We start from the raw sequence: 13,797 nt of genomic DNA on the forward strand, positions 1-13,797 counted from the left end.
AGAGGCCCCAAACAGATGCTACAGAATATGATGTATGACAGATACTGCATTACTGACTGTAGTGGGGAATGGATAGATTATTCAGTAAAGAGTTCTAGGAATACCTGGCTATTTATATGGACGGGGTGTGTGTGTGATGAATTTAGTCTTGTTTCACACCATTCACAATCATTTTCAGGTAGATTAAAGACATAAATGTGAAAACAGAAATGAAAGTGAGGACTGTAAACAGTAATATCAATACCACCTACAAGCTAAATCTGCATTTTAAAAACTTTTCAGGTGACTATATGAATATTAAAGTTGGAGAAACACTGGGAAAGGAGATTTATCTTTATAACTTTGGGTGGGAAAATAGTTTTTAAAAAACACAAAATGCACAAACCATAAGAGAAAAAATAAATTTGATATTAAAATTAAATACTTCAACTACTAGCTAAAAGATAGCCTTTTCCCAGAAGTTGTCCCAAATAGGTGTCAGAAAGCTTAACTTAAACTGGCTTAAGCATGAAAGGGGATCAATTGGCTCATTAATCTGATGACCAAAGGGGAACCATAGACAATCCAGAACCCAACAATTCCACCAAGAAGTAGGAAAAGGAGAAAACAGCTAAGTTGTGGCCATGCGGCCATTCCAATCCCAAAGGGCTGACTGGTTGGATAAGGGAAAGAAAGGAAGAGAGTATTTCTGTTTTGAGTAGATGATGATTACCTAGAATGTTGGCAATGGTCCAGAAGATAACTCAATATAGATAGGGAACTTTTGCTAGTTTTTCTAAGAAATTTTTTATTTCCATAGTAACTATCAGAAGAGACTGGAATTGATACAGTGATTTGTACTTGAATGAAAAGCTGCCTCATAGAAATCCAGGAGGAAGCCAATGTCTCCAACAGTACAATTATAAGACAGTGTTTGAAATGCTGGAGGAAGCTTCAGTCAAAGCCAGGCCTACCTATGGACTTTTCAGTTGCATGAGGCATTGATTAGAGTCTTATGGTGTATCCAGAAAATTGTCTGTAATTTTTAGGAGCAACTCAAACTTATTTCTTTCATTTTTTTCCCTCATGGCAAAGAATTTCTCAATAAATATGATTTTTTATATTTTCCTTTTTTTTTCTTTTAAGACAGAGTCTCTTTCTGTCACCCAGGCAGGAGTACACTGGCACAATCATAGCTCTTTGCAACCTAGAACTCCTTGGCTCAAGCAATCCTCCCACAGCAGCCACGTGAGTAGCCAGAACTACAGATGTGTGCCACTGCACCTGGATTTTTTTTTATTGGTATTTTTTCAGAGTTGGGATCTCAATATGTTGCCCAGGCTAGTCTCAGACTCCTGGCCTCAAGCAGTCTTCCTGCCTCATCCTCTAAAAGTGTTGAGATTACAGGTATGAGCCACCAGGCTGGCCCTGTACTTTTCCATTTTATTAGGAAGGTAATTCAGGATGAATAGGAAAATATCATGAGAAAGCCCTTTGCTCAAACACAGACACACACACAGACACACACACACACACACACATTTTAATAAGAGTTAATTATAAGAATTTTTAGAAAAGTTGTTAGCCCTTTCCCTCTTAGTACAGTTTTAGTTGGTTTTACATTGTAAATGTTAAGGAAACATGTTTTTAAATTGTTTTGATATGCCTTCAAAGTTATAAAAGTTATAAAGTTGTCAGTGTTGAAATATATTTGGTACTTTAGCATTATCTTGCTTCCAGGATAATGTTCTCACACTTTATAGCTTTAAGAATGTACTTTACTCATGGGAACTAAAAATGTTATGCTTTGAGAAACCAAAGGGGAAAAGTTCAAAAGGTACTTCATAACTTTTTTTTTAGGTTTAGAGAAAGGATAAGACTGTTTGGATTATGTTGTTCTCTAATTTAGTTAAAAAAAAATTAATGAATATATGTTAACCTTCAGGCTATCATCATTCTTTCTCAAGATAGATTCATGGTAAAAATAGACTACTGAACTGTCTTGTTAAATTTTTAAAGATGTGTTTGGATGAGTTGCAAATAACATCCTCTACCCTTAGGTCAAAAAGAATATGTAAACCAAAATATTTTAGATAGGAATACTTATTATAGTTTAAACTTTCATACTTCTTATTAAAATGATTGTATAAGAAAATACAATATTTTTAATGTTTTTATTCAGAATATGTTCTGAATTTGTAACACATGTTCATTTTTTAATTGTTCAAAGTAACACACATTCATTTTATTGTCATTAAAATTTTCTTTAAAAGTCAAAGATCAAGTTGTACCCAGAAATAAACTTTGTTAATATTTCGACGTATCTTTTCTTATTTTTTCTATTTATATGTATATTTATGTAGATTTCGTGTTTATTAAAAATCTTCATTTTTAATAAATGAAATCTACATAAATATACATATAAATATGTATTAAAGTGAATTTTATTTAATGAAAATTATATTAAAACAATTATATGTTGTCAATTTAAGGAGCTCACGCCTGTAATCCCAGCACTTTGGGAGGCCGAAGTGGGTGGATCACCTGAGCTCAGGAGTTCGAGACCAGCCTGGCCAACATGGCGAAACCCCGTCTCTACCAAAAATACAAAAATTAGCCAGGCATGGTGGCACGTGCCTGTAATCCCAGCTACTAGTGGGGCTGAGGCAGGAGGATCGCTTGAACCTGGAAGATGGAGGTTGCAGTGAGCCAAGATCATGCCACTACACTCTAGCCTGGGCAACAGAGTGAGACTTTGTCCCAAAAAAAAAAAAAAAAAATTATGTGATACATGTAATTTTTATTCTTTTCATGGAAATCATGAATATTTTCCATATCATTAAATATATTTTCAAATACAAAATATGGATTTTAATAACTACAAAATATTCTTTCCTAGAAGTTCAACAAACATTTAATGTTTTATGTGCCAGGCATAACACCATAATCTTTTTTATTATAGCATGTGTTTTTTTAATTAAAAAGAAGCATTTCAAAACATTTTCTTAATATACTTCTCTCCAGGGATTATGCCAAGTATGCACATGAAAGCCTGTTTCTCTTTGATCAAGGGAGCTAGAGGCAACTCATAATCTAATAGTCAGGGGTTCTCAGAATTCATTCTCAACCTCTTCATTAACCTACTAAAAATATTTACCATAATCTTTTAAATCATTTTCCTATTGCATATTTTGCTGGTTTATAAAGTTCGCTAATATAAAAAGTGCCATGGTAAACATATCTACATGTAAATCTTTGATGATATGTATTATTATTTTCTTAGGATGTGCTTTCAGGATATGCAGTGGTTAAGGCACTTGATATCTATTGATGGCTTTACATCCATAAAAGGTATACTTTTCTATAGGAATTGTTGTTTAAGTGTATGCTCATCACAATGGAGTATTTTCATTTTTAATTAGAACATAAATTAGATCTCATATTACCAATTTTTTAATTAAAGTAAGACAATTGCATAGATTTCTTATTGCCATCACTCCTCAACAATGAGAAAAAAACAACTCTGAACATTTAGCTGTTTATTCTGGTATCTAACAACATATTTCTAAATAATATGATTGTCATTTCTCTTTGCTTGGTCTTCTTTAGGCATTATTTTCAGAGTACCTATTATGGAAGAGGAGGAAATATTAATAGCACTCTGACACTGCTCTAATTCCTATCTACCCATTCTGCCAATGCATTTCGATCATATTTTAATGTATAATTTTGTGTTTCCTTTCTAGAATTTTCCTGCATGGAGTGCTACATCCTCTTGTTCCAGTCTCAGCTGGCTGCTCCATGGGCATACTTCATACCTTTCATCACGGAGCTTTGCTTGGCCTCTCTCCTGTGTGTAATGTCTGTTTCTTGGATCCTGTACTTACCTTTTCCTGCTGTACTCTGATGTTTCAGTGAAGCTCATCCACGAAATCCAGAATTCTGCCTGGAAACCAGCTTCCTCCTCAGCTCCATCTCTTTTACTGGGTATATGAAAACTGATGACTTTTTCCTTCCTGCTACATGGGTAACACTTAGTTGTTTGTCTAATTTCTCTTTTCCAGAAATTTCTCAAAATGTCTGCTGATAGCCCCTCACTCATATTTTTCATATGGGTTTATAGCTTTCATATTTCTTTATTATTGTAAATGGGGGCTGTGGACGGTGAGAAAACACATGCTTTCTTAAAACAGAAGCTCTCTCCTTCATTAACTTAAATATTTTTATCGTCTCTAGAAAATGCATAAAGTTAGTACAAGATCAGTAGAGAGAAAGTCAAAGATTACAGAAGTGCTGAAGTAGACCATTCTTCCTTTCTTCCCAATGTCTATTAAAACCACACATAGGGGCCGGGCGTGGTGGCTCACGCTTGTAATCCCAGCACTTTGGGAGGCCGAGGCGGGCAGATCACGAGGTCAGGAGATCGAGACCACGGTGAAACCCGTCTCTACTAAAAAAAAAAAAAAAAATACAAAAAAATTAGCCGGGCGTGGTGGCGGGCGCCTGTAGTCCCAGCTACTCGGAGAGGCTGAGGCAGGAGAATGGCGTGAACCCGGGAGGCGGAGCTTGCAGTGAGCCGAGATTGCGCCACTGTATTCCAGCCTGGGCGACAGAGCGAGACTCTGTCTCAAAAAAAAAAAAAAAAAAAACCCACACATAGGTAAACTGTTACAAATCCAGAATGGCGGAAGAATCCAACAATGGCTGAGGGAAGTAGAGGTTAAGATATAGCTCGAGAGTGAAAGTAGCAGGGAAAGAGCTGGGCAAGGCAAAGACCATCTTTTGTACCATTGGTACAGTAGGCTAAAGGTACGGTGTTCCATATTAACTACAGCAATGTTAAGAAAAATAAATCAAGTCCCTTATACCTAAGACCTCTATTTCTCTGTTGATTACATATGCAGTGGCAATGGAAAGAAGGGAAAATAATGGGGATAGTATTTGCTCATTCTCTGACCATGCAACACTGGCAGCATTCTAGACTCATTCTATTAATTGCATCAACCACATCTTATAAAACACATTTCCATAGGCCATATGTAATAGGCCTTGGCTTTATTCGTTGCATTTATTGGCTCCTTAAATTGACAACATATAATTGTTTTAATATAATTTTCATCAAATAAAATTCACTTTAATTTGTATGAACATATTTAAAGTGGAAAGTATCTTCCCAAATGGTCCGTATCTTAAAGTGGCAGATATTTTATGGGCTTCACATCTGAACTACCAGAGATCTCAGGCATAGCAAGCATTAATCACAGCCACTTACTGACCTGGTTCAGATACTTACTCAGTACATGGGGCTAGACTCGGAGTGTGCCTTAGGCTAAAGAAAAAATTATTCAAGTTGAGCATATCCATAAACTCAGGCTCAAGCAGTGTATTTTGGGGGTAATAAACACAAGTTTGTTCCTAGTTGGAGGGATATGATGCTTAGGTTTGAAACTGTTAACCTTCCTGGGTTTGAGGGCTAGAAAACATGGAGACATTCCTTGCTAACTAACACATTTTCTAATAGAAACAATCCACCAGGATGTTGAGCCCACATTTTAAGAGTTCTTCGGAATTTACTGAAAATGGAAAACTGATTACATTGGGCACATAGGACATTTATATTTATGGAAACATTTTAGATAAGACAAGAATTTTAAAAGCCAGAAATCACTTTTAGTGGGCATTTTCAGAAAAACGTTGTCAACTTTTTGTAATTTTTAATAGGCATAAAAAGGATTGTTATATTGATATTGACAGAAATTAGGTGGTTAATTAGAGAGCGTAAAAGGATGAATTGCTCTAACATTGGTTTAGAATTTTTCTTTATATGATTCAATTTTGTGGTCTGGCAAAGGCCCAATAGTCATTTATCTAGTATGCATACCTTTCCACAGCTGGATTTTCAAATATGATTATAAAGTTCATATGACAGACCTATTCTGAAAATAAATATGTCAGCAGGCTTTGCTTTATTTTATGCATTTATTCTGGATATAACATAACTTGATACAAACACAGAATACAATTTAAGACATTTTGCCAGAGCTCTTCAAGTATAGCATCGTTTGAGATTGTGGAAGGTGATTTAGAAACACCTGGGTTGAATATTTATATCCCAGCCTTAAATCCTAAAAGCCTTGCCATTTTATAGTCCTTTCGGGGAAAGACAGGAACTACATTAATACTCGTTAGTGTAAAAGTTAATGCATTGCTGGAAAAGCCTTGTAAAAAATCAGAAAATTATGCGAAAAATGAAGGGAAAATTAAAAAGGGTAGTGTTTGATCAGCATTTATAGGTTTAGGGATGTATTTTTTTAGAATATATTTTTAGGAATGTGTCTTTCAAATTTTAGGGTTTGGGGGCATAATGAGAAGATTCACTGGAATAAAATTATAAATCTTATATGTAAATAAGCATTTTTGTTCATAGTAATATTTAATGGAATGTGGCTAAGAGTCCTATCTAATGGTGAAACAAAAATGAACAAAATATTCTCCTCAAGCTCTATGTGGTCCTTCTGTTACCTCTGTCTCTTTAATGACACTGTTCTCATGCTCTCCTTCCTCCCTTCCTTACATCTCTTTGGTCCAACTTGATGCCACACAAGACAAAAAGCTTATTTGATGGAAGAATATAAGCTGATAGATTAGTAGGGAGAAGAACCATAAGGTTTCCTCCTCTGTTCTTGGGTAATATGTTTACATTAACAGCAGTCATCTAGAGGAGCACCTCCAGCTTCCCGATCAGACAGAGTGATTTTCAGACAGTGTAGTAGGAGAGCAAGCAGCACTGTAGCTCATGATGTAAATATTTTCTGAGTGGAAATTTTATAGCCTACCAGATAACATGTTAGCTATGTAACCTGTCATACTTTTGAAAAAGTCCCTTCACGAGATAATCTTTATCAATAATAAATAATAATAGTCATTGCTAACATGTTTGAGTACTTTAATTACTCTGGCCAGGCACAAAGTGGTTTACATATATTATCTCTTTTGAATCTCCCAACAATCCTATTAGGCAGGTACTTTTGTTATCTCATTTTATGGATGAGATATCTGTCAATTCTCTTTTGTGATTAACGCACTACCTCTAAAATTTGTGGCTTAAAATATCAACCCATCATTTAACTCAGGATTCTGTGGATTGATGCCTTGGGTGTGGCTTAACTGGCTTGTTCTTGCTCTTAGTTAGCCAGGAATAGGTGATCTTGGCTGAGCTCTATGAACCTGTGATCAGCTGGTGAGCCAGTTGGGGCTTGACTGGTCTATAAAGATCTTAGCTAGGTCCTACTCCAACAGGGCCTCTCCCCACACAGTTCCTCATTCTCTAGCCTACTAGCCCTGGCTTGTTCATGTAGTAGCCTCACAGTCCCAAAAGGTCTCAAATGGAAACTGCAAGACCTCTTGAGTCCCAGGCGTGACACTAGCATAACCTCATTTTTGGTGCATTCTGTTGGTCCAAGCAAGTCACGACTCCCACCAGGTTCAAAGTATGGGGAAAAAGACTCCACTTTTCGAGAAGAGTGTCTTTGTGAGTATTTTTACATTTGTTTCTGACTCTAAGAGATGTGTCATGACTTGCCAAAGATCACACAGTTAATAAATAAAGGAGTTGAATTCAAATCCATGCGGTTTGAGGCCATTACACTGCATAATTCAGCATTGTGTTTCAAATGTCGTTGTTAACTCTTGACCTTTTCCTCCCTTAATGCTAAGGAAACATACCAATTTCTTATTGTAAATTCTCTTTAAAATGTTACTAGTAGCTTTGAATGTGCAAACTGCAAATTGTTAAATAATCTCTGCAAAATCTAATGGGTCTAGACCAGAATCTTGTAGACTCTCCATGAGTCTCAAGAGTTCATCAAGTATCTTGGACAAGGAAGGGTGTCATATCTGAGACTCCAACTAATGACTTACTAACTCACTTACTAACTCATCTCTTCAGAATGATCTCTAGGATTCGAAGCTAAATGTGGAGATTGAGAGTAGCTTTTGGGCCAGGCAATGGAAACCAAATAAACAAAATGAGTTACCAAATACCCTTTCCTACATTCAGTTCCCGTCCCATCATTTTGATCAACGCTGAGTCTATTTAGTCCGGGTGCTGTTTTATTTACTGACATCAATGGCTCTGGAATCATCAGGATTGCCTTATAGTTATTGGTTTTCATTTTGAATCCCAGATGACTATGGTTTTTCCCTCGATTATTTAACCACACATTTAATTCAAGTCTTATTCATGCTCAGTAAGTTAGCTTTTAATATCTCCATATTCCCTAAATCTGTGAGCCTGGGGCATTGACATGAAATACTTCTAGGACCCAGGCTTTTAAAATTGGAAATATGGTTAGCTGCTTCTTATCTCAAATTTCCTTTCCCTATACCTTGGTACTAGTGAGCATTTTTTTTTTTTCATCTTAGACTTCTACTTTTCTTTTTGATTAACTAAAAAAAAATGAGCTGAAGTAGAATTCTTCTTTCTTCTTTTATTCATTGCCATGCCCTTTAGTGGTTCCTGTACTGTGTATTTTGGAGAGTTACAGACCTCAGGAGTCAGCACTGGATGTTAAATGATAAAAGCTGCTGACGCAACAGCTATTTTCTCCAACGAGCCCAAGTGCTTTTGCTTTTGATTCCCTACTTCTTGATGTTAGCAGTGAGAGTGGAAGAACAGTCTCAAAAAAAAGGTCAGCTTCTTTCCAGAGCTATTTAGTAAAAATAGGGAATGACTGCAGATTGGATTTTTCAGTTTGTCACTCTGTCTAGAAATCTATTCTTTAACAAACCCATGGTTCTTTATATTTTCATAAATGGGGACCATATTTATTATTTATTGTTGTGCATATCTTTTTTTAATTTTTTTTTTTTTTTTTTGAGAAAGGGCCTTGCTTTGTCACCCAAGCCGTAGCACAGTGGAGTGATCATAGCTCTCTGCAGCCTTGAACTTGTGGGCTAAAGCGATCCTCCTGTCTCAGTCTCTGGAATAGCTGGGACTACAGGAATGCCACCATGCCCCGCTCATTTTTTATTTTTTTTAGAGACAGTGTCTCACTATGTTATCCAGACTGGTCTCGATGCTGATCTCTAGCAATCCTCCCATCTCAGCCACCCAAAGTGTTGGAATTACAGGATTGAGCCACCATGTCTGGCTGTGTATATCTTGTAGATTTCTACCAATAGTGTATGTGTCACTTATTAAAGGCCAAGCATCATTTTAAGTGTCTTCTCAATACTTAATTTATTTAACTTATCCATATAATAATGTGCTGCAATATACATTGCAGGCTTAAAAATGTTCATATTATTAAAACCTGGTATCTTTATATTCTGAATAAAGGACATAACTAGATATACCTAGGTATGCATTGCAGACCTATTGATAACAGAGAAATAAAGGAAACATTCTATTAAGCAACAAGGGAATTGCAGTCACTCATACCATGTGTATAAAGGATAATTGCTACAGTAGTAAGGCAAAAGCTAGACTTGAATACTTTATATAGAATATAGAATAGCATCTTAAAAGCCTACAGACATACACCAACATGTTATTCTGGGACATGAGAATATGGGTTTCTTTTTCTTTTAAATATTTACATATTTTTCTGTTTTCTAAAATTAACCCACTTTTTTTGACATTTTACTGAACAAAAATTATATATATCTGATATATATCAGATATATATCTGAATTTGTTTCAGATAATTCAAATATATATATATATATATATATATATATATATATATATATATATATATTTGTTTGAGATGGAGTCTTGCTCTGTTGCCCAGGCTGGAGAACAGTGGTGCAATCTTGGCTCACTGCAATCTCCGCCTCCCAGGTTCAAGCGATTCTCCTGCTTCACCCTCCCAAGTAGCTGGGATTACAGTCTACCACCACCATGCCCGGCTAATTTTTGTATTTTTAGTAGACATGGGGTTTTACCATGTTGGCCAGGCTGGTCTTGAACTCCTGACCTCAGGTGATCTGCCCTCTTCAGCCTCCCAAAGTGCTGAGATTACACATCTGAGCCACTGCGGCCAGCCAAATTCAGGTATATTTTTTGATATATCAAACATTTGTATTATAATGATAAAATAGTTTATTTAAAAAGATAAGTATAACATTTGCAGAAAGTACAGAAAAAAGAAAAAGATATGTGAAACAATCATTTATAATCTCACTACTGTGAAGTGTAAGTACTGTTATTTTCTCATATTACCTCGCATTCATTTTTTCTATATATCATATATGCAAATGCACACCTACACATAAACAGATATATATATACACAAACAATTTTGATTCCTAAATTTTACCTCATCATTAATTCCATATCACAAAAAATTCTTCATAAATATTTTAATTGCTACAAAATATTTCTTGGTACAAATGTGACATAATTTGTTTCTTATTAGACTTTTGTGTTGTTTTTAATTTTTGATTTTATAAAAAATAGTGAGATTAACATACTTTTTGATAACTTTTTGTCTGCTTTAAAAAAATATTTCCCAAGGGAATTGTTAGTGGCTTTCTAATCACCAAACCCACTGCTGTTTGTCAGTCCTCATCCTTCAGATCGTTTGCACTGCTGGCCTGATGTCAGCCACCTCGTCTTCCTTGTTGCATCCCTCTTCTCCCATGGCTTTCATGAAATAGTGGTTTCCTGATTTTGCCACTAGTCTAACACCTTTCTCAGTTTCTTAAAGGTTTGTTTTTCCTCGTACTTTTCTAACTTGATGGTCCTAATATTTGGAATTCAATCTCTTTTTCAGTTCTTATCTCCCTCATCCCTAAGCCATGTTTTGTTTTGTTTTTCGTTTGTTTGTTTTTTTTTGAGACTGAGTCTTGCTCTGTCGCCCAGGCTGGAGTGCAGTGGCACCATGTTGGCTCACTGCAACCTCCACCTCCTGGGTTCAAGTGATTCTCCTGCCTTAGCCTCCCAAGTAGCTGGGACTACAGGTGCCTGCCACGCCTGGCTAATTTTTTGTATTTTTAGTAGAAACAGGGTTTCACTGTGTCAGCCAGGATGGTCTCGATCTTCAGATGTTGTGATCTACCCGCCTTGGCCTCCCAGCGTGCTGGGATTATAGGTGTGAGCCACTGTGCCAGTCCAACCCTAAGGTTTTTTTTTTTTTTTTGAGATGGAGTCTAGCTCTGTCACCAGGCTTGAGTGCAGTGATGTGATCTCAGCTCACCACAACCTCTGACTCCCTGGTTCAAGCAATTCTCCTGCCTTAGCCTCCCAAGTAGCTAGGATTACAGGCATGTGCCACCACACACAGCTAATTTTTGTATTTTTGGTAGAGACAAGGTTTCACCATATTGGCCAGGATGGTCTCCATCTCCTTACCTCGTGATCCACCCGCCTCAGCCTCCCAAAGTGCTGGGCTTACAGGCGTGAGCCACGGTGCCCAGCCAACCCTATGCTTTTATTCTTCTATGCGGATTGCTAGTGCATCTTTTCTTTGAGCTTTGTACTCTTTCCCATTCTCTAGATTTACATTTCTCCTTGCTGCAGATGGCCACTTCAAATTCAAAATGTTTGAAATGGGAAGCAAATTTACCACCAAGTCAACCTTTTCTCCTGTTATATTTCTCTCTTATTTCTACATATAGCACTACAGTGCTTCCAGTCAGCAGGGCTTGAACTTGGAGTCTTTTTTAAAAAATGGCTTACTTGAGATGTAATTAAACTTTACATATTGAATGTAGAAAGTTTGGTCTGTTTTAGAACCATTGCAACCATCAAGATAATCAACTCTATCACCCCAAAAGTATCTTCAAGCTCTTTTTAAATTTATTTCTCTCTCTGGCTCTATCCTGAGGCAAATGCTGGTCTAATTTCTGTCACTATAGATTACTTTTCATTTTCTTGAGTTTTGTATGAATGAAATCATACAGTGTGTACTCAGCATAATGATGTAGAGATTTATCCACATTGTTGCATGCATTAATATCTTTTTCTTTTTATTGCCAAATAGTACATCACACATGGATGTACCATAATTTGTTTATCCATTCACTTGTTGATTACATTTGGATTGTTTCCAATTTTTGATTTTTAGAAATAAAGCTGCTATGAACATTGGTATTGTAAACCAAAAAGTATCTGAGACAAGTCTTAATCAATTTAAAAGTTTATTTTGCCAAGGTTAAGGACATGCCCATGACACAGCCTCAGAAAGTCCTGATGACATGTGCCCAAAGTGATAGGCTACAACTGGGTTTTACACATTTCTGGGAGACAAAAAACATCAATCACTACATGTAAGATGTATGTTGGTTTGGTCCCGAAAGGTAGGACAACAGGATGTGGAGGCTTCCAGGTCATAGGCAGATTCAAAGATTTTTCTGATTGGCAGTTGGTTGAGTTATATAAAGACCTGGAATCTAATCCGTCCTGAGAGTTTTAAGAAAAGTAAAATTAAAATAAAAACCTGGAATCAGTAGAAAGAGATGTCTGGGTTACAATAAATGGTTGTGGAGACCAAGGTTTTATCATACAGATGAAGCCTCCAGGTAGCAGGCTTCAGAAAGAATAGATTGTAAATGTTTCTTATCAGACTTAAAGAGCCTTTTCTATCAGTCTTAAGGTCTGTGTTGATGTTAATGGTAATGAGGCACGTTTGACTTCTCCTTCCCATCATGGCCTGAACTAGTTTTACAGGTTAACTTTGGAATGCCCTTGGCTGAGAGGAGAGGTCCATTCAGAATGGTTGGGGGCTTAGAATTTTATTTTTGGTTTGAAGTATACAAGTCTCTTGAGTAAATTTCTAGGAAGTAAGCGTATACTTAAATTTCAAAGAAACTGCCAAGGTATTTCCGAAAGTAGTCGTACAATTCCTATCAGCAGCATGTGAGAGTCTAGTTGCTCCATATCCTCACTGTCTTTATCCATTTATGATACTATAACAAAATGTTCCAGTTCTAGTACACATATATATATGTGGAATATATAACAAGCAGAATATAGATATAATCTTTTATCTTTTAACTTTAATCTTTTCTGGCTCTATTAGTCCATTCTCATGCAGCTAATAAAGACATAATAAAGACTGAATAATTTATAAAGGAAAGAGGTTAATTCACTCGCAGTTCAGCATGGCTAAGGAGGCCTCAGGAAACTTACAATCAAGGCAGAAGGGAAAGCAGGCATGTCCTTCTTCACGTGGCAGCAGCAAGGAGAAGTGCAAAGTGAAGGAGGGGAAAATCCCCTTATAAAACCAACAGATCTCGTAAGAACTCACTTACTATCACAAGAACAGTATGGAGGTAACTGTCCCCATGATTCAATTACCTCCCACCACATTCCTTCCACAACACGTGGGAATTATGGGAACTACAGTTTAAGATGAAATTTGGGTGGGGACATAGCCGAACCATATCACTGATCATTGAGTATATTATTAACTTTCTACGTAGATTCAATTATTCAACTTCATATTATTAACTTTCTATGTAGACTCAATGATTCAACTACTTAAATATGTCTAGGCTACTAATAAACCTTCTTGAATGAATAACAGATGAACAACTGAATATAAACGAAAACAGATGGCCATAAAGAAGAGGATTCAGAATTGTCATCAGCCCTTCACAATCACTACATTTTCTGTAATAAGCTCATATGCCCATAGCACATTGCCAAAGTTTATTGACTTCTTCCCCAGAATTTTTGTATAAAATTATGATTATGATCTCATAGAGTTCAGGATTGCTTACCAAAGAGCATACCTCACCAGGATGATGCCCTTTCAAAGGACCTGGCGCCCCCAGGAGCACTGGGGGAGGGAGGCATACAGATGCATTGCA

The 13,797-nt window shown here is 36.4% G+C and overlaps 1 protein-coding gene across 10 annotated transcripts in view; it reads left to right on the forward strand.

Moving 5' to 3' along the window:
* CEP44 (centrosomal protein 44) overlaps positions 1 to 13,797 on the forward strand; it is a 75,907-nt gene that overhangs the window by 44,425 nt on the left and 17,685 nt on the right. For 6 of the 10 annotated variants that reach the window (XM_063638430.1, XM_063638432.1, XM_063638431.1 and 3 more), the window contains one exon: positions 3,726 to 4,171. The exons of 1 other annotated variant lie outside the window; for it this stretch is intronic. In XM_063638430.1, the coding sequence (XP_063494500.1) occupies positions 3,726 to 3,839 (114 nt within the window). In that variant the 3' untranslated portion in view covers positions 3,840 to 4,171. Of the gene's footprint in view, positions 1 to 3,725; positions 4,172 to 13,797 lie in introns of those variants that run through there. 3 more of the 10 variants (XR_010120619.1, XM_063638427.1, XR_008657310.2) reach the window with 2 other exon arrangements.

Source organism: Symphalangus syndactylus, chromosome 4 (genome assembly GCF_028878055.3).
Source record: "Symphalangus syndactylus isolate Jambi chromosome 4, NHGRI_mSymSyn1-v2.1_pri, whole genome shotgun sequence".
Taxonomy (NCBI): domain Eukaryota; kingdom Metazoa; phylum Chordata; class Mammalia; order Primates; family Hylobatidae; genus Symphalangus; species Symphalangus syndactylus.